At 41.6% G+C, this 22,145-nt stretch overlaps 1 protein-coding gene and 1 pseudogene across 12 annotated transcripts in view; one reads left to right on the plus strand and one right to left on the minus strand.

The window, feature by feature from the left end:
* The window catches only part of DENND1A (DENN domain containing 1A), a 471,719-nt gene that overhangs the window by 230,577 nt on the left and 218,997 nt on the right, over positions 1–22,145 (minus strand). For all 12 annotated transcript variants that reach the window (XM_059657971.1, XM_059657972.1, XM_059657968.1 and 9 more), the window contains 3 exons: positions 13,196–13,265; positions 10,472–10,552; positions 6,358–6,411 (listed from right to left, as the gene is read on the minus strand). In XM_059657971.1, the coding sequence (XP_059513954.1) occupies positions 6,358–6,411; positions 10,472–10,552; positions 13,196–13,265 (205 nt within the window). The remainder of the gene's footprint in view (positions 1–6,357; positions 6,412–10,471; positions 10,553–13,195; positions 13,266–22,145) is intronic.
* On the plus strand, positions 7,764–7,862 carry LOC132212937 (U2 spliceosomal RNA; annotated as a pseudogene).

Genomic DNA, 22,145 nt, shown 5'->3' on the forward strand with positions numbered 1-22,145 from the left:
AAGAGCAACAATGGAATTCTCTATAATCTCGGTACTTGATTATAGGTCTTCTACTACCACCCCAACTTTATTTGTGAAAGTCACCACGAGTTCATTCATCTTTTCTATATCACGGTGCATCTTTTGACAAAGTAGAGTCTGGGCAATGTTATATGTAACTGTCCATTCTAAATACTTTTCTTGCATCATTAAGCAGTTGGTATGACACTGGTCAGATAATTAAGACAGGTTTGTTTAATATTCCAAATGACGGTCTATATGCTTACCCATTAATCAAAAGTACACTTCAAAACCTGGCCATTAAAAAAAAAAATCTCCTCTCCAGCCAGTTTACAATTTAATTTTTACTACATATCCGTTCATGATCTGTGACTTTTTTAATGCAGGTCAACTGTTTAAAATTTATAAAGATTTATGCTCATTTAATTATTACCTGTATAAAATTCACTCCTACATCTGTTATCTTGATAGAGAAAACCCTGGTGAACAATTACATTGTGATCATTCTTCAGTAAAAAGGAAGAAAATATTTTTACAAAAAAATGAAGAAATAATGAGAATTAACTTCAACAGGCATCTGAGAGTAGAAAAAATTAATTCTCTACCTTTGCTTTTCATTAATGTCTTGTAGACACAATGGCCCAAAAGCCAGGAGAAACTATTATTTTTCCTTCTCCTGAGGGTGGCTGCATTGTTCATTCATTCATTCCATAAATATATATGAGCATCTACTGTGTGTTCTACATTCAGTGCTAATTATGGAGATGCAGTGATGGAAAAATCCTGATGCCTGTCCTCAGGAAGGAAAGAGGATATTGAACAAAGATTCGCATAATTAATTACTTATGATGAGTGATTTCTTAGAAGGGTATAGGGAACTATGGAGTGGGAGGTCCAGGACCCAGCAGCATCTCAGTGCTGGGATCAGACTGAGTGTGAATCTCTGTTTTAGCATTTACTGGCTGGGTGACTAGCGGCAACGTTCTTCTCTGACCTTCATTTCCTCTTCAAAGCTTTTCAGGGAGAACAACCACACCACTTGGCTGCTGTGAAGGTTTCATGGTATAACACACAATGTCTGATCTGACCCATAGTGGGTATGAGCTCCTTAATTTCTTATGAACCTTTCTCTAAGCTGTCCAGAAGAATACGATCGTCTAAAGACAGAATTAAGTTCCATGTCCCAAAGTCCTTTTACCACTTTCTTTGCTTAGTCGCTAAAGTTCATTATGTCCCTTAGAGAAGATAATCAATCAATGTTTACAGCCACCTCCCCATATTACAGGCACTAAAGTCCTAGACTCCATTCCCAAGCTTCACAAATTCTGGTGTCAATGGTGCCTGCTAAGAGACTTTTGTGGCCAAATACAAACTTCATGAAAGGAAAAGCACTGGCCTTCACAAACAAGAATGTCAGCAAAAACCTAGAAAACACAAGATATAAGAAGTAATGCTCTCTAGCCCTTGCCACAACTCAGGTCTCAAGAATTCCAGAAAAGCCAAGGAAAGAAGGGAAAGAAAAGAACTCTCAAAAGCAGCATCTTGTTGTACCAGGCATTGAACTTGGAATTTTACATTTAATACTTCACTTGTTCTTCCATTTTTCTTTATTAGATAAGAATACCAAGGCTCAGAGAATAGAAGTAAGTAGCCCAAGGTCCCAGAGTGGTGGAGCCCAGTGTCTGGCTGTCTCCAAAACTCATGTTCTTTCCACTACAGCATACTACATCGTATTAACAACCCCACTGTTATTGCTTGTTTCAATTTGCAATGCAGCAATTTAGTCATTTTAAATTAATCCTTGAAAAATCACCAAGAGATTAAAATGCAAATTTCAACATGGCTGGAGCTCAATAGTGACTCTATATAAAAAATCACACAAATTGGTCCTACAAAAGTTTAGATTCTCCTTAGAGAAAAAGCTTGCCTGCTTCATTTCATATCTGAGCTACGAAAAATCATTGTTTCCTTTTTCCTCATGAATATCAAAAGTCAACTGTAGGGCAGCCAGATGGGTGGGTATAATGGAAATAAAATGCTTTGGTTCTAACAAACCTAGGTCACTGAACCCTACTTAGGAGCAGGCCTTGGGCTAGTAACCTCAGGTCTGTGAGCCCGGGGTCCCTATATGTACAATGGGGCTCACATCTACCTCTCACAGAGAAGCTGGAAGGATTTAAATGGGACGATGTATGTTAGAAGTCTGGCAGACTGTTTTTATTCCTGCTTAGAAATAAACAAGGCCAGCCTTTTACCGGTTTGCAAAAGAGGATTTAATGGACAATGGGTCATGCACAGGGAATTGGTTCATTAGTGGCAAAAACAGCAGAGAGAATGCAAATTTTTTAAAGTGGTGGGGACAGGGGAGGTGGCATACAGTACAGACAGGAATTGGAGGTGGGGCTATGAAAAAGACAGGGTTGTTGTTTTTTCTCTAAGCTATTTCTAATCTCGTAATTGTGGTTTTGAAAATTAATAAGTTATCAGAATTTTCAGGTGCTTTAAATTTTCTCAGTCCTTAAAATTAAAAAAATTAAAGAAAAACCTAACCTGGGCAATAGTTGTTACTCTAATATCAAAACATTAGAAACAATCTAAATGTCTATTAGTAGGGGAAGCATAGTTAAAATACTGTGGGGATTTTCAGTAAAATATGGTAGATATTTGTCTTTTCTCTCACATGATACCATGTGCCCTCCTATCCCTGAAAAGTCGCAGTAAAATAATTTTAAAAGACATACCGTTCCCCCCCACCCCCCCACCCCCACAAAGAAAAATAACACTAGAGAAAAGACAGTAATGGGAGAAAGATGTCAAGTTTTTGGAAGACAGAAAGCAGATGTTACTGAAGGAACGGTTCTCAACTTGGGTCATTTGCCCCCAGGGGACATCTGGCAATATCTGGGGAAATTTTTGGTTGTTATAGCTGAGGGGTGTGCTCTCATCATATAGTGGATAGAGCCCATAAATGCTCCTAAACATCCCCAAATGTACAAGGACAATCCCACACAACAAAAATTATTTGCCTGTCCTGGTTGGTGTGGTTCAGTTGGTTGGGTGTCGTCCTGGGTTTGATTCCCAGTCAGGGCACATGCCCATGTCATGGGCTCAATCCCCGGTAGGGGGAAGGGGCATGTGCAAGAGGCAGCCGATGGATGTTTTGCTCTCACATCGATGTTTCTCTCTCTCCCCCTCTCCCTTCCTCTCTAAGAACAATAGAAAAATAAATAAAAATAATAAAATTATTTGGCCCAAGCTGTCGAGAGTACCAACTGAGGTTGAAAACTAAAGGAGACTTGGTAGCCCAGAAAAAGCTCAATACTAAGGCTGGGGTCAGGGAATAGGGCAGCAAGCATCAAGGCAAACTCACACCAAAGAACTCCAAAAAGGTTCTGGAATTGAGGCACCAGACCTCTGAAAACTAGGGGAAGGGTGCCAATAAAATTAAGAATAATTTGATTCTAAGATTCTTCTTTCCCAGCTCACTCAGATAGTCAACTGGCCTTCAAGCTTCCCTCTGGAAGAATAAATATGTACTTTTTAAAGGAACTAAACCATAAAGGCTTGGGGGACACCAGATATAGCTGAAAACATGGAATAAGGCATTAAATAAAAAATGGGGTGTTAAATAAAGTTATACACGCTAAATGTTGAAATGCCATGACCCACTTCCCCCACTCAGCTTCCAGAACATTGGCAATTGAATTTACACTCTCCAGCATGAGAAAACTGACTAGTCCAAAAATAGAAGAAAAGATTCTGATATTGATATTTAAGAACCTCCTACCCCAAGAACCCCAAGTAGCCAGGCCTCTGATTCATTCTCCATAATAACAAAACTTCACTAATTAAACTTGATTACTTAACATTTATAATTTGTCTGCTCTATAGACAACATTTAAAAGAATTTCCTTCCTGTGAATCTATAGTAATTATGGAGAAATATACCACTTATTCCAGTAATTTAAAGAAGTAATCAAGTATACACCCCAAAGAATTGAAAATAGGGACTTAAGCAGATGTTTGTACACCAATGTTCATGGTAGCACTATTCACAATAGCCAAAAGGTAGAAACAACCCACGTGTCCACTGATGGATAAGCAAAATGTAGGATGTTATATAAATACAATCTACACTAATAAAAGAGAAAAATGGTAATTGGCATACGACGATACCCTTTTCATTGGCTAATCAGGGCTACATGCAAATTAACTGCCAACTAAGATTGGCAGTTAACTGCCAACAAGATGGCGGTTAATTTGCATATGTAGGCACAATGCAGGGAGGCGAAAGGGAAAGCAGGAAGAAGCCCCCAGCCATGATCAGAGAATCAGGCGCCTTTTCCGCCCTGGCCAGTGATAGCAGGAAGTAGGGGTGGAGCCAGTGATGGGAGCTGGGCACAGTCGAAGCTGGCAGTCCCGGGAGCTAGGGGTCCCTTGCCTGGGCCTAAAGCGAAGCCCACGATCGCAGGGCCGCTGCAGCTGTGGGTCCCCGCTGCCTGGGCCGGACGCCTAGGCCAGAGGGGTTAGGCCTGGGCAGGGGTGGAGCCTGCAACCGCGGGGAGCTGGGGGTCCCCTGCCCAGGCCTGACACCTCTGCCGGAGGCCTCAGGCCTGGTCAAGGGGCCGATCCAGTGATTGGTGATCGGAGGGTGATGAGGGTCAACTCCTCTGGCCGAGGCATCAGGCCTGGGCGGGGGGCTGAGCCGGGGATTGGGGGGATATGATGGTCCCCTTGCCCAGGCCTGAAGCCTGGGTCAGAGGCGTCAGGCTTGGGCGGGGGGTGGAGCAAGCGATCAGAGGGAGATGGGGGTCCCCTGCCCAGGCATGATTCCTGGGCCAGAGGCCTCAGGCCTGGGCGGGGGCCAGAGCCAGTGATCGGGGGGAGGTGGGGGTGCCCTGTCCAAGCCTGACACCTCTGGCGGAGGCGTCAGGCCTGGGCAAGGGGCCGATCAGGCAATCGGAGGGTGATGGGGGTCTACGCCTCTGGCTGAGGCATCAGGCATGGGCAAGGGGCAGAGCCAGCAATCGGAGAGGTCTGGGGGTCCCCTGCCCAGGCCTTATGCCTGGGCCAGAAGCGTCAGGCCTGGGCAAAGGGCCGATCCTGCGATTGGAGGGTGATGGGGGTCAACGCCTGAGGGCTCCCAGTATGTGAGAGGGGGCAGGCTGGGCTGAGGGACACTCTCCCCCCACACACCCAGTGCACGAATTTCGTGCACTGGGCCCCTAGTGGATTATAAAACCTTATAAAAGAAGGGAATTCTGACACATGCTGTAACATGAACGAACCACAAAGGCATTATGCAAAATGTAATAAGCCAAACACAAAAAGATAAATATTGTATGATTCTACTTAGATGAGGTACCTAGAGTAGTCAAATTCATGGAGACAGAATAGTATATGCCGAGGTACCTAGAGTAGTCAAATTCATGGAGACAGAATAGTATATGCCAGGGTCTTGGCATGAAGGGGGGAGTAGAGAGTTGTTGTTTAATGGATTGTTTAATGAGTACAGAGTTTCAGTTGGAAAAATGATAAGGCGCAGGAGATAGATATTGGTAATGGTTGCACAACACTGTGAATGTATTTACACCAATGAAATATACATTTAAGGATGGTTAAAATGATACATTTTATTTTATGTACATTTTGCCACAATTAAACATTAATCAAGTGCCTAAGTGGTGGTGATTTTATATTTAATTCTACATAGCACTATTTATAATCTGAGTAAAACATTTTGAAAATGTGTCTTAAGGCTAGGCTTGGTATGTCATAGCCTGTCAGAATGCAAACATTAACCTCTACTCCCTCAGATTCAAGTTCACTGCTTTTAAGTCCTTAAGAAGTGGGGCTGGGAGTCCTTATACTTATCCTCACAAATGCTTTATTTTACTCTCTTAAAAGTGAATATAGAAATATAGTAGAAGTGTGATTCTACTTGAGTAAATTTATCCTACTCAAGGAATCTTTATATGGAAACATTTTACTTACAACAGCAAAATCTCAAAATCACCTAAATGCACAACAGTGAGGAAATTGCAAATGGAATAATATGCAGCCATAAAAAATAATTCTTATGAATGAAATGGAAAAATGCTTATGTAATAGTTGATCTTAACTATATAAAAATACATTCTAAAAAGACTAGAATGAGACATCAACAGGTTAATAGGTGATTGCCTTTGAGAAATATGAATAATAATCCCTCCTTGTTTTTAAACTTTTCAAATATTCTCTACCTGTTTTTGCCTTTATAATGCATTATTTTATAGTGGGAAAATATATCCTTTTATTTTCTTTTAAAAAGAAGTTACAAAAAACAAAAATTTAATTTTTTTCCTCCTATGTACTCACATTCTCAGGTATGCTGGGAAGTTCTCTGGTATCAGGCACAGTAAAATAAGAATGCTAGAAAATAAAAGAAAAGAAAAGCTATTTATTTTTGCAAAAATAAGCAACAAGCACATTATTCAGAGGTCAGGGACATGATCAGATGTGGAAGCAATTTCACTCACTGGAAACGTCTATAGAATCTTTTCTTTGGATAATGCTGGATTAAAGGCAGATGCATTAAATCATCAGTTTGGTAGATGGAGTTCTTTTCTAAAAGAGATGAACTACTTTGGGAGATACAAATGAACAGCTCAAAGAGGTTAAAGGCTAAATTCCCATATGATGTTTGCAGGTTTCTGAACATAAGAAAGCTGCATGCTTCATAATTTATTGTTCAATGAGGCAAGTGGACTCTGGGGACCAGATATCACTAGGTTCACTCAACAATGATCTTTACCAACCAAATCTGCCATGTCATTTCAGCATCCGAGATTATATCCATCTACAGGCTGCTGGCAAAATCTGCCCGAAGGCCCAAGTGATGTTAAGGACAGCTCCAGCTGAAGGGTGGCTGCACTGAGACTATTCTAGGTGGTTAAGAATGGAGGATTTCTCTTCACTACGCATGCACTGCCAATAAGCCTCAGGACTTCTAGTGCAATCTCCAGCTCAGTAGAGTTGAAAACTTCACCAGTTCAAAGAACTTTCAAGGAGGCATCGCCATGTGTGTAACAAGAGTGTGTCCCTGAGTTAAATGACAACAGACTGAACTAATGATACCTCCCCTTGCTATGAAAGACTCAGAGGACAATGGCAAGCAGGAATGGAGAGAGCCCAGTGCCGATCAATTAAGGAGGGGACTATACAAAGGCCAGGAAAGGTCACATGCAGAGAAGGTCGGCTTAGCCATGGCCTAAGTTCAAACCTGGACCCCCAAGTGACATTTAAGGAAGTCCTCCTGCCCCACCATTCCTGGGTAATTGCAAAAAGTAAGTCGGTCTCTAGAAAAATGAGTTGGATAGCCTTCCTGAAATGAAAGGCACAGGGGACAATTGAGATGACAATGACAACAATAATACTATGAGCTGTTTGTCTAATATTTAACAGACATTTATTTAATGCCTGCTACATTGCAAGCTTTATGCCAAGTACTTTAGAAATATTACCTCTCATTTCTATAACAAATTTTAAGATAGAAATTATCTTCACACTGCAAATGGGTAAATTAAGGCTTAGAGAGGTGAAAGTAACTTGTGAAGGTCACATGGCTTGTAGGTGACAGACCCAGTACTGAAATCAGGTCTGGATAATTAGAGCTGTGCTCTTTCCACTGCAACATGCTGTTTTACCTGCGCTTTTTATATGCAAATTATAGCAAAAGCCACCTGAATTGAAATAATAAAAACAAATTATAAAAAGATAACTTTATCGCTTCTTGGCCTTTTGGCTAAGATCAAGTGTAGTATCTGTTCTTATCAGTTTAAAAAAAAGATAACTTAAAAAAAAACCTCCGCAATGCATTCTTCCAAAGTCTGTGTGTCTGTGCCAAAATATTACCTATGAAGTATTACAACAGAGATTGTGCAGCATGGAAACTAGTCAACAACTAATTCAATTTAACAATAAGGATTAAAATAGTGAAAGTAAAATACAAGGTTAAATTTGACACCAACTTCTATTCCAAATGGCTAGAAGTGAGTCCCAGGAAATGTTCATTGATGGATGTCCACAAGTGGCTGGAGTCATAAAGTAGTAGTTGGCACAGTGAGGAGGAAAGAACAGGGACCACAGAGCTGACACTTAACAGCTATATGATTTTTAGCAACTTCACTTAATAGCCTCAGGTTTTGAATCATAATATCTACTTCAGAACTGTTGTGAAGAATAATGTTATATATGTGAAATACCTAGAATTCCATAAATGATCTTTTAATAGTAAATCATGATTGTTGCTCTCAACTGCTAGTTTAACATTTCCATTTTTCTCAATCACCTGTATCAGACACACAGAAATATTTTCTTGTGACTAAAGCAAAAAAATATCCAGGATTGCCATTTTATCAACAATTCAGGCTTTCTGATCTAGATGAAATTAGTGCTTCAAAATCAGAAATACCACATGGAGAAAGGAATTCCTTGTGAACAAGAAAGAAAAAAAAATCTGTTTTTACAGACGCAATGGATTGTAACTAGTGAGCCAATGCAGTTCCCAAAGTAGTCACCAAGCTGTCCTTTGAGATTCTGTCTTGCTCCATCGCCCATGAAATGCTGCGACCAGAGGTCAAAAACATTCCTAGAAACCACTGGTACGAAACAGCTGCACCCTCCCTGCAGTTTCTCCTGCCTCTGCGATGGTTTGTCCTTGAGGCCTGGCAGCCACTCAGGGGAAGGAGTGGCCCTTCTCCCCCAGCATCTGGTGACCCAGCCAGGCTACTCCACAGCTACCTGTCGGATGTCATTACAGACTGAAGTGGTGAGATCAAGCTGTTTAGGAAAAGGGACAGCGGCAAAGGCAAAGGTGGCTTAGCTGAGCGGCGATTAGTGTGGCAGGTTTAAAGCTCATGTCTTCATCTTCCCCACAGTCTTCCTTACATGAATTTCTGCAACAAGGTTCCTTTCCTTCCCATGCTCTATTAAAGTGAGTAAAAACCTCTACTAAGTCTCTTTTTCCTTCCTTCTTTTCTCCCTTTCTTTCAACACTTACGGCCTAGTGCAGGGATGGCGAACCTTTTGAGCTCGGCGTGTCAGCATTTTGAAAAACCCTAACTTAACTCTGTTGCCGTGTCACATATAGAAATTTTTTGATATTTGCAACCATAGTAAAACAAAGACTTATATTTTTGATATTTATTTTATATATTTAAATGCTTATTAACAAAGAAAAATCAACCAAAAAAATGAGTTCGTGCGTCACCTCTGACATGCATGTCATAGGTTCGCCATCACTGGCCTAGTGGAAGGTTAGCCCTGGATTTGAAAAATCCCAATCTTCTCACAATTAACCACATAACATTTTCCTCTCTAAGCCTCATCCATGAAATGAGAATGCTAATATCTATTTGTAATTGTTGTGAAATTGGCATATAGGATGAACTTAGTAAATAATATTTTATTAGTTATTGGCAATAATATTGCTTTCAATTTGATCATCATGAAAAAACCAAACCCCTATGAGATATGCCCATTTTCTTTAAGAGGGCAAATATCAAGATAATAACCACTGAAGACAATACTGTTCCTGGTTCTAGTGAAGCTAAAAGACAAAATTTTTTAAACATTCAGACCCCACAACGTAAGGGAAATAGCCCCTGTATAAGCAACAGCTGGCCAAAGCATGTCCATCTGAGAATACTGATGGAGGTGGTGACAAGGGTTTGACTCAGGAAATTCGAAGATTCCAGTAACTGAAATATGGAAGCACACGTAAGACTCAGATCATGGGCAAAACTACGACGAGGAGTGAAATCTCCCAATTTGTATAGTTCAGAGGATTTTCCACCCTAGCACACTACAGAACATGCAGCATGTACACAAAAGAGCTCAAAGGAGTTATTAGTGTAGGCCAGGAACTATGCCAGGCACTCTCCATCCCTGTCCTCAGGGACCTACATCCGTGGGGGGATAAGAAAACAGATAGTCCCATGTAGCGTGACTGAGTACTGCTAAGTGTACAAGATGCTTGGGACAAAAAAGAAAATCTTCAAGCCTGGGGAGGTGTTGAGGGGAATTTCTTGGAATTAAATCCGAGCCGAGTTCTGAAGGGTGAATATGGCGTACCCTGGTAAATAGGGGAGAAGCGGTGTTGAAGGCTCAGAGGGCAGCAAGATGGGCTTCAGCAAAGGGACGTTCACAGCAATGCTGGGAGGCAAAACGTGAGGCAGGACAGGAGATGCTAGTGAAGGGATGACAGGCAGGAAGAGAGGATCCAGGGACATTTGGGACCCACTGCTCATGGAATCCCAGAGAAAGGGAGAAATACAACTCCCTGGCCTGCCTTGAGCCCAGAGGTCTCAGAGAACTTGGGGTTAGGGTGTGGAACGTGCAGACGACAAAAGATGACCCTGTAGGGCTAACTCCATCTTACTGTTATTAGTGAAAGGGTTATTCAGTGATGGCTGATGTCCTGCCCGCTTACCACGCTGAGATGAACAGACACTCCAGGGTCAGGGATGGGAAGTTTGTGCAGAGTTTCCAGAAGCTCATGCCACTGACTCTCCTGAAAGAAATAAGAGGCTTCAGTAAGCAAATCAAGGCTGAGCCCTGAGTCAGAGACCTGCAGGGAGGCCTGGCACACAGTAAGCTGGGGCTCCTCACGACTGAGGTGTTGGGAGGTGCTGGCAGCCACTCAGGGAAAAAGTGGCCCTTCTTCCCCAGCATCTGGGGGCGGAAACAGGTTTGATATTTAAGGAGGGCTGGACAAAAGACACTGCTTATAGTTCAATATAAGAGCCAACTAGATCCTCCCACACCAAGTTTGACACTTTCTACTCAGTGAGACACCTACCATGACCGCCTTTTATGGATCATGTACCATAAGCTCTCAGCAAATCTATCCTCTCAACTCCATAGCAACAACTTTTAAATGCAAACAATCCTCGCTTGCAGGCGGGGGTGATGGGGAGAAATAACAATGACACTATAGATCTTGTCTTCATCATCATTACCCTCAATTAATTTTACTGAGTGTTCACTGGGTACACATGGCAATCTCCAATTATGGAAAGTTAAAAATGAACTACGTATAACAGCATGCAAGATAGGATGATGGCTGTGCATTTTAATTAGTGAAATTAAATACGAAGCAGTGCAAATTATTTGACTGAAAACATATTCACCTTTAAAATGCTCAAAAGAACACTGCTTCCAGAATTATCCAAAAGCCATTTCTCCCATCCTGTGGCATTCTCTGTTAATGTAATAGTAATAAGCTCACATTTGTATCCTTTTTTAAAACCTATATGATCCTCACAACTACCCCACTTTACAGATTGAAAAACTGAGGCTCTGAAGGGGGAAGCCACTTGGCTCAAATCCGCCAGTTAGTTAGTAACTTGCTCAGCCAGGAGCAGAGCCCGCTCCATCGCTTGGCAGCTGATTTTCAAGGAAAGTAAAAGAAGATGAGTTCAGATTAAAAGCCTGTTTCAATCTGAACTGATAAAATACTCAATTTTCTCACAAAGGAGAGAAATGTACAAGTGGATGCATCAACATGTTTAATTTTGTTCTGAAACAATTTCGAATTTAAAGAATAATTGTAGGACAGTACAAAATTATTTTTTAGTTTCTGAACTATATGAGAGTGATTTGCTAACACTCCACTCCATTTTCCAGAAATACAAAAGAACACTCCCCTACATAACCACAATTAATAATCAAAATCAGGAAATTAACATTGATATACTACCATCTAATCCTCGGAGCTCATCAAGTTTTGTCAACTCTGCCAACCATAGCAAAATAATCCAGTTCAGAATCACAAACTGCCTTTAGTTATGACTCTCTAGTCTTTATCAGTCTGGAACAGTTCCTATCATTCCTAGATTTGTGTGAATCTGACAGTGAGACCGGTCATTTTTTAGAATAACCCCCAATTGTATGTTTTCTATTGATTCAGATTCCCCTAACCCCTTTATTACTGACTATGGTACTTTTTTTATGGGACATGTCCTATAGAAAATATGAGAGAGAAAATGTCTCTATCATTTAATAATAATGTATCACTTTAATTTAAAAACTTAGACCATTTACAAAAAGAAAATATAGGAAGTTAGACATATGGACAAATATTCATCTCACTAAAAATCAAAGAAATACAATTAAAACAATGAGACCTGTTCACTTGTTAAATAAGCAATGGATTCCACAAATACTGGCGAGAGTAGGGTGACTCAGGCACTCTGTTAGTAAAGGGTATTTTTAAAGAAAATAGCACAATTCTTTTGGAAAGCAGTTTAGCAAATGTTCTAAAAATGTTTATGTCCACTGACCTTACAAAGGCCCATCTGAGATTCTACTCTTAAGGAAACAATCTAAAATGAAGAAAACACTTTATGCTCAATGATACTAATGGCTGTAATTATAATAATAAAAAAATCCCAAATAATAACTCCCAACAATAGGGAAATATTTTAGTAAATCAAAGTTCATGATATAATGCTATGCAGCCATGAAGAATGTTTACAACAATTTTACTAGCATGGGGGAAATGCTTCGGTTATTAGGGTACCTGGTGAAAAATGTGGTAAAATATGAACTAAAGAAGTCTAAATACCACTCCAGCTGACCCTTGCCATCCGTGGAAGATACTTAGCATATTGTTTCTTCCAAAAGCATGGTAAGGTATAGCTGAGCTTTTTAACCAATTTTCAGACCCTTAAAAAAAAAATACGGTAAAAACACAACAAAGTGTTATTAAAATAGGAATTCGGACAGCTGGCTAGGTCAATAACCTGTTACATGTTTCACTCACAAATCCCAGCTTTGCAGCATGACATGAGCAATTCAGATTTGTGCCTCAGCAAAATTATAGTAATACCTGTCATGAACTTTCAGGGTTGCTTGGGACCATTAGATAATATGGATATTAACTCTGAATGCTAAGGATCTATTTATTATATATTTAACTCAAAAAGTAAAGGAAGAAAACATCCCAAGATGCTAGTGACACTTATGGGGGTGGGAGCAGAATATGAACATGTAGGAGTGGTTTTCCCTTCCCTCCTACTATTTTCTGAATTTCCCAAACTTTCTATAATGAGAATGCATTACATTTTTGGTAAACGATTTGGTGAAATATAGAGCATATATTACTTTTATAATCTTAAAAGTTTACTTGTTAAATAGAATAGAAGACAAATACCTGTCCTTTTGTCGTGTAATCTGCCAAGATGTTAAGTAGTTTATAAAATACTTCGAACCATGGAAGATAGCTGGGGAAGAAGAGAAAACACATGAAATATTAGTATGCAGGTCAAAACTTTAACCAGGAGTGAATTCAAGACTGGTACATTTCAGTTTTTCTCTACATCCTAAAGAGTCTTCCTGTCGTAGTCTGTGCTGGAAACCCAGACTGGTGAAATGCTAATTATTTCTGGGATTTTAAAAAACTGCCTGGATAAGACGGAGGATTGAATGTTCATTATAAATTATTCCTATGCCTCAGAGCTAGAACAGGTTCATAGAGAAGACATTCAAAGCAGACTCTGCAATCAGGAACTAACTCTGAGTAGCCCCCAGGCCTCTCCCACCACACCCACCCTTTCCAGGAAAGCTTCTATTCAAGTTTCTCATGATTAGACACACACAGCCACACTCACATGCAGCACTTCCACTGCTGGCAGCTGCAAGGTGTCCCAAAGGCCCCAAGAGCCCGAAACCACTCATCTTGTTACACCAAACATTCTATTACTTATTGTATTTATTGTGGGATGAGCACTAACTCTCCATCCCCACTGCCCTCCACCAAGTCCTGACTACCATGTCCCTTTACTCTGATAACAGCATGCACCTAACCATAGTCCATCCTCTGTGTTGCTCTTAGAATGGTCTTTCTAAAATGCAAGTCTAAGTGGCACATTGGATTACAAGCAAATTCCTGCAATCATCCCCCTGCTGCAGGTTTTCTTAGGATGGTGTTCACGTTTCTCCACTGTCAGGCCCTTGACTGCCTCTCTGGTTATCTTCTCTCAACTTCCTCACATACATCCTCTCCCTGCAGCCTCATGCTGAGCATGTGCAGGCAGCCTCAAGCCTGCCTCTGCTTGTCTTAGACTTGGCCCTTTTCTCCCTCTGACCTTCATGGAGGTCAAAGGGAGGCCGGGCCCTCAGCAGAGTGCCCAGGTTCTCACACTCAGCCTCAGCCTCACCGAATTCTTTCCTGCTACCTCCCCACCTCTCATGCCTTGATTCCCTCTCTTCCATGCGGCCCTGAGCATGTGCCTACTCTTGTTATAACATGGATGTAACACTCAATGGTGGATCTATTTTCCCAGCAGACTGTGCAGAGAGGAAGGATCACATCTTGCTTTACCTCATCTTCCCAGGGCCAAGCACGCAGCCAGAATGCCATCAATGCTTAGTGTTGACTCAACAACCAAAATTAAATAAAGACTAACAGCAAAGGCACATTAGTGTCCCAGAATTGCTGCTGAAATATATCCCCCAATCCCAAGAAGTTTTGTCACTTAATTTAAATGGCTTTATTCTCTATAAGAAACTTTCCGAAGCAACAAAGAGTCATGTGAGAAGTGTTGTGCCAAGTGCTGGCCCACCCCCACAATCCGCCCTGCTGAGCTGACAGTGTCCGTTGCTGATAGAGCTGGACGCAGAGGGAAGCGCTGATGCTGCTCAACTCAGTCCTTCCAGGCGGAGGGAAATCAGCGCCCTGCACAGATTACCGGCCGCAACGCCGAGCGTAATATATGAAGTGCGAGGCAATCAAGGGGACAGATAAAGTGCACAGCTCCCTATCACTGACGTCTGTCTGAAGCCAGCACATGCTACTGTAAAATTTAAGTAGTTTATCAGAATATACTGATAAGCAACTTAACTTTTCACTTCTAGGACAGCATTATCACTTATGTTAATATGTTTCAATCAGCTCTGGCAGCTGCATATTGACTATTACAGGGCAAACCACGGCTGCCACTTTACACAGCATTCGCTTTGGCAGAGAGATGGAAACATTCAAGAGGGATTAGGGAGGAGATAAATTTCTCCCTTCCTAGTCTGTTAAATAAACCTCAGCTGAGTTAAAAGCCATTCTAGTAGAAACAATAAATCCCCTCAGAAGAAAACTCTTGTCCAGATTAGAGGACTCTTAGTAAACAAACTCAACCAAGGATTACAAATTTCTTTTTCCTGAAAGAAAAAAATACCACTAGTTAAATCTAGGAACTGAAAATCAGGAAGGAGGATTATAAAAAGCAAGAAGAGAAAGTATGTCCTCGCAAGGCAACTGTTGCCTCATATAAATAAGAGAAAAGTTGAACTCCTTTTAGAAATACTTAAAAGTGACCCGGGGCAGGCTGGGTTCCCTGATAATTTAGGACTCGGTATGTATGGAAGCAGCTTTGGCCACTATGTCTAACTGACCAGCATCACTTGGGCGGAACCTCCAGCCTCCCTGCCCTGTCCTGCTATGAGGATGAAGGAAGGTGACGTGGTAGGACCGCCCGGCCCTCAGCAGAATGCCCAGGTTCTCAGCCTCAGCCTCACCAAATCGATTCTTTTTGGCTATGCTAAGCAGAATCCTCAGCCATGGGAGGTTTCATAGTTACGCTGGAAATCAGCCATTTCTTTCTCCCTTCGGCCTGACCGGACACAACTGTTCTCCACATGTTGTCCCCTGTGCACTGACAGATGAATATCTAGTGATGGCAGCGTTAAGGTCTTGAAACCAAAACCCAGCTGTCTTCTTCTTCAAAGGATCCCTCTTTCCCCTGTTGGGAGGCCAGGGTTCACAGCTGAACTTTATCCAGTGCCGTTTCCTGTACCGCTTCATTAGTGCTGGCACAACAGCTCCATGCCGCCTGTGAGCTTGCAGGTGAGGCTATGGAGACCCTCCGCTCCATTTTGTGCTTGTCTGTCATCATAGAGTAAACACAACTTCCCAGTCCAGAGACAGGAAACAAACACCCATTATGCTGCTACTCCCTGGACAGCTAAAGGAGCTCCGGCCGGCCCAGAGCCTGCTCCACGTGCTACCTTTGTGCTACCTTTATGCTACTGCGCGAGTCCTCACCACAGAGCACCATGTGTGGTGGGTTCAGACCAAGGCTGGGGCCTGAAAGACAAATATAAAGGGTCCCTGTAATCAAGCAGGCTATGGTCCTCGTGGGAAAAAGAGGCACATACACAAAAAAGCGCAATAGTTTAGGTCTAGAGGAGGAGCTGGCACTCTTTCCCAACTGCTTTATGGAGCTTAGGCTTTTGATCGATTATAAAATTATAATGGAGCATTATCAAGACCCAATCAGCAGAGCCCTGATCAGAAAAGCCTGCTTCCCAGGCACTGGCCTGGATCCAAGCTTCTCTCACCAAACTGTGTCCCAGGTTACTTGGTCCCAGGCTTTGCCCTCACTCCCAGACCTGACATCAAACGAAGAGGCTTTTGTCTGTGTGAGGCAATACGAAGTCTTAAACCTGAGAGGAGCTCGGGCAGCTCCTGTAGGATTCCTACAAACTGCCTCGCTGAAGTGGCCAACTGGCCCCTGAAAGCCGTGCAGGGCCAGGTTCTGGAGATAGTGCATGCAGTCAAATGGCTCACGGTCAAAATCACCTGTAAAAAGGTCTTAAATTGCCTCCTCCATACATCAGACACGGTTTGTGCAGATGCAAAATAGTGGGCCTGAGTTTGAAGAACTGCTGAGTGAAAATCGTCTATGTTGGAACCTGTGAGCTAGGTGAGCTGCTTATTCTTGAGGTGACTCAGGAACTGAGTCCAACTGAGAAAAGACAAGTCACTTTTCTTGCTCCACTGAATGCATTGTCAGGATAGTCATTCCCGCTGTCGTGTGCTCATATATGTATGATTGACCTTGTGTGATGGGATTCCACTTTAGTGTCATGAACAGCCAGAGAGCAGGGTGTGCAGGCTGCAGGGCAGGAGATGGGGGTGGGGTAGGGGAAGGACAGAAGGACCAGACACTAGAGCAGCCGTGGGCAAACTACGGCCCGCGGGCCGGATCCGGCCCGTTTGAAATGAATATAACTAAAAAGAAAAAAAGACCGTACCCTTTTATGTAATGATGTTTACTTTGAATTTATATTAGTTCACACAAACACTCCATCCATGCTTTTGTTCTGGCCCTCCGGTCCAGTTTAAGAACCCATTGTGGCCCTCGAGTCAAAAAGTTTGCCCACCCCTGCTCTAGATGGCTGCTCATATGTCAAACCAATGGGCCTCCTTAGTCTGTAATCAGCAGGGAAACAAAGGGACAGTTAAAAAGGAGTAACATTCTGAGCATGAGTTTTCAGAACCAGGTAAAAAGTGATTATTTCCCCCTCATCTTACACCTCAGCACAGCCCAGCGAATCTTAGTCTTATCAGCACCGGGGTCTATTCTGCTATCCTAGAGGAAATCTCAGATAATATAACCCAGTCATGCTCATTATTTGAAAAAGATTAACATAATGCTCTGGCTCTAATGTAGACGAGAAATAAAAAGAAAAGGTCATTGATAATAAAAGTTTCACATCTAAACACTCGAGCACCATTATATTAGAAGATAACAATGCAGATCCTCCCTGGAAGGACTTATGGCAGAGCTGCTCTACTCATGTCTAGAATAAAGCATTTCCGGCTAAGAAGAGTGACACGGAATAGGGCCTTTCATGTTCTCTGTAACTTTCCACTGTCTGAGGCGCTCTTTCTTCAAACTCTATCTTGGGTACTCAAGGGGAGGTATCCCTCCTTTTAGTCCTTCCTATCAACAGACTGTGACAAGATTCATTGAATGGCAAAGCATTGCTTGGTTAAGGCTTTTTGGCATTGAGTTTTTAAAGCTTTCATATGAAAAAGGAAAAGAAAAACACAACACCTGGAATTTAAAAATGCAGAGCAGCATGGCATATACTGGGGAGAACACAGACTTGAGTCAAATAACCTGGGATGAATCTCTGTCTTGGTACTCATTAGCTGTGACACCTTGGGAAAGCAGTCTCTCCAAGACTCAGTTTCCTCCTCTATGAAAAGATATACACCACCTAATGAATGTAGCTGATGTGTGTACACACCCAATCTGGAGCCAGCAATGCTCTTCCTGCCCCTCTGCCTACTAACCCTCTTGCCACTCTCAGCTTTGGGAAGCTCTCTTTGACTCTTGCTGTCTGGGTCAACACTCTGCAGGAATTCCTCATGCCCTGCAGTCGTCAGAGCAGATGGGAAAGCACAAGCTGTTATAAGAAGAAAATTCTCACCAATTGATGTGACCGCTTAAACCAGGAAGTCCCCACTCAGCCCTGGTTTGACCTAACATCAATCCCTGCTCCTCTGTCAAGGTCTCAATTGTTAAACATCTACAATAAAATGTAAATTGGTCACAAAGTAATACTACAAACTCATGCAAAGAATGCAGGACTTCATGAAGCCCCTGTTAGGAGATGTTGGACACCTACTCAGAGATGAGGCAAAGTGACCAACAAATGAAGGCCTGGCAACAAGGAACAAAGAGAAAAATCAGGAAAGATGGTGGCACAATAGTCACATCAAAAGAGAATGAATTCAACATCAAAATATTAAAAGAGGCCTTGGGGAAATCCTCACAGCTTTAGAAAAATTACTGCTTTTATGGATACTGTGAAAATCAAACATGAAGTGGTAAGATGTCAGAAAAATGATGACTCCTCCCCTAAAAACTACTTAACTCATCATTTATTCTAGGAATAATGCATTATAGGAGTAAAATTTATTTTCAAAAATTTATTTCCTTTTCCCCCCCAAGATAAATTCTAAATAAGCTTTCCCCCCATTTTTACTATAAAATTTTGGTCTCCACTTAAATAGATGCATTTGACTATGAGGCCCTCCTGGGCTTCCCCGATATTAAGACTCATCTTAGTTTATAATATATGCTTGTTTCTCTTCTCCATTAGTGTCACCTTCTGAGAGCGAAGATCGTGACTGTGTATTGACTGTTTAAACTCTAATGAGTGCCTGGCCCATGTCAAACAGTCAATAAATCAGAACTTCCTTCGACAGATGTAAACTCATCGCTATAGTTTCTACTAAGGCATTACCGCTAGAGCTATAGAGCTAATCGTCAACCAACTCTTGTTGGAGGCAGAGCTCCAAATTTAGGATGCAGCATTTTGGTTAGGAAAATAATCCAGAACTAAAAATGACCCCTGCTAATGGATTGCTGGAGTCTGTGACAAATAATTAGAAAAGAGTGAGAAAATGTTTAAAGTGAATATTTAAAGTGAATTAAACCCAGTTTGATTATTTTAGTTTGGCAACATAATTTTTTAAGTGCAGGTGAGCCTTTAAAATTGCCAAGAATCCTCAAATCTGTCAGTGTATCAGGCCCAATGTTCCCCACAGGGTCAGCTCCAAACTTCTTCTCTCATCTCTAACACATTCCTCCTGGCCTTCAGAAGATACTCTTCTCTTTCCTCTCTTCCACTTCTCATGTCTTTTCATGGGAAGTAGGAAAGACCCAAGATCCTAACCACACTGCCTTCTATAAGACATATCTTCTCCCCCATTGTACACAGCAATAAGCACTCCCACTTTTAAGTATAACAAACCCACCTATATATGTGTGGTCTACAGTTCTCAAACTACAGCCTTAGCACCTAGGTGTACACATTCCTCCCCATAGGAAAAGCACACAACTTCCTGAGCTACCCACATCAAACTTCAATGACATTTCTATGGAATAAAAAATTGAGGTGGTATTTACAGTCCAAACACCACATATTTCCAGACCATTCATTTTTCCAATGTTGCAATCAGTTATCTAACTATAAGTCTTCCACATTTACTACGAAACACCCAATATATGCCTGGCACTCTGCAAGGTGCATAGGGAATGAGCCTCAGGTCGCAGCATTTGGGAAGCTCACAGTTTAATGAGAGAAGCAGACATATTGGAAGATAATGTCAGCAGCACTGGATCAGCACCCTCACAGAGGTTCATAAAGAGAACAGAGAAGAGGTTCAGCAAGTCTTCTCACAGGAAGTGACACTTTGCTGCTAAACTTTACACAGAATGCAAAGGCAGGAGGCCCACCTGGGTTTGGGTATCAGCTCTATCAATTACTAGCTGTAGCCCAAGTCATGTTTCTCTTATCCCATGTGTGGAATGGGGACACAATATCCACCCTCACATGGCTGTTATGAGGGCGAACTTTATGTGAATACACCCACCACTGTGCATGGAATGGAGTAAGTACTGTTTTTCATGATACAATTGTATTATTATTGCTAATATGATCAGAAGTCAGAAGAACCTAAATAAAAGACAACCCTCTTTGCGAGACCAGAGCCTGTCTCACCCAATCTTAGCATTCTGCTTTGCTCACAGCCGCTTATCTCGAATTGTAAATTTATTATGGTATCCAGTTAGGCTCAAGAACCTCTGATTTATGTCCATAATTAACATCCCATTGTGATAACTATTATATCTATGCAGGAAAATATATTGTATGTACCGAATGAATAGAAATATTAATTTGCATTAGGAAAAAACACGCAAAAAGCTGTCATAAAACATCTGTGCTTATACAAATCTATCCAAACATACAGTTTGATCTGATTTTGGAAACAGGCTCTTTCTTGATGGGTATTCAATAATTGTTGCTTTTAGGGAGTGGGTTCGTCATCTTTTCTGTGACAGTAATACCGTGATTGAGGGAGATTGCTCCTCAGGAGGAAAGCACAGAGGCACTTTTGTTATCACTGGTGAAGTGTTGGTAACAGAAGATCTTTGTAGTAATGATACCTGCGCTGACAATTCAGCGTAATTCTCAGATATTTTCCATTGAGCCCAGAGAGGGTGAGCACACAGGCCTTTCATCATTTCCGAAGAGTTTATGATGCCGCCTACTCCTGAATTCGCTCACCTGCAAGGTTTTTGTTTTTGTTTTTGTCTGTCTCCCTCCCCCCCATTCAGAGCATCTTATTTTATGGCTTAAAGTACTACTGTAATATAATGTAATGGGTTAGTGAAGTTCTAACTAAGGCCCACCTTTTGGAAGCTCTCAGAGACTAAAAGAGAAATACACTGTCACTACCGGAAAAAAAACAAAAAACAAACCACACACACACACACACACACACACACACACACACACAAAAGGGAAGAAATGGCTACACAAGAAGTCCTGCCCTGCTTTCAGTAGTAAACAAGCAAATTAATTATCCCACTGAGACCGCAATTGATACTATTCTCATTTTAGAGCTGGGAATTGAAGCTAATGGGGGCAAGCGGAAAACATTTATCAAGTATTAGGTGCTCAGAGGTTAGGTGCAGGTAAAAAAAAGGAAGAAAGAGAGACAGGCACACAGAGAGAAAGGAGCTGGTTAAATAAATGTTTTAGAAGGCAAAGAGTTTGGGGCCAAAAAGAAACTAATCTAGCACCAACCCCCCAATTGTCTTTACAACAACTCTATGAGATGAATTATCATCCCATTTTACAGATGAGAACACTGAATCTCAGAGAAGTGAAGTGACAGCCTTAGGACAACACAGCTGCTAAAGCAGAGCTAGACACAAAACTGGCCCAGTATGATTTGTATCCTAATTGCTTCACACGACACAATATTAGCTGTGCAGCATGATCAAATAGAATGTTTAGCGCTGAGATAGGATCTGAAATCCTCGCCTGCGGTTCTCGCTGAACTGTCTGACAGAGTGAAAGCTCACCTGCCAAAGCCCGTTGGCTCTAAGTGTTCCGAGTGGTCCAACTCGGGCTGCCTCCCAACAATTCCGTGTATTTTCTTATTCTGCCAACTCCAGGGACACTGGTCATGTGTCAACCTTTATTAGTTTAGGAATTAGTGTATGCTTTAGATTCAGAAACACAAATATAAACAGCTTGATTTAAAATGCTTTAATCAAACATGGCAGAAGAGAGATTTTAAGTTTCCAGTCTTCATGTTAAGACTCACTGCTACCTTAGATGTGTATTTTTAAGATCTTATCTAGAAAAACCATGGCCTGTGTCATAGATTCTTAAACAGACTGTGTTTCCCTTTTCAATTTAAAGCATAAAGCTTTAAATGTATGCTTATGGTGACAATTAAGGAAATGCTAGATTAGACAGGGCATCAGTTTTCCACGAATAGCACTCATTTAAGTTCATTT

Source organism: Myotis daubentonii, chromosome 11, assembly GCF_963259705.1.
Source record: "Myotis daubentonii chromosome 11, mMyoDau2.1, whole genome shotgun sequence".
Lineage (NCBI taxonomy): Eukaryota > Metazoa > Chordata > Mammalia > Chiroptera > Vespertilionidae > Myotis > Myotis daubentonii.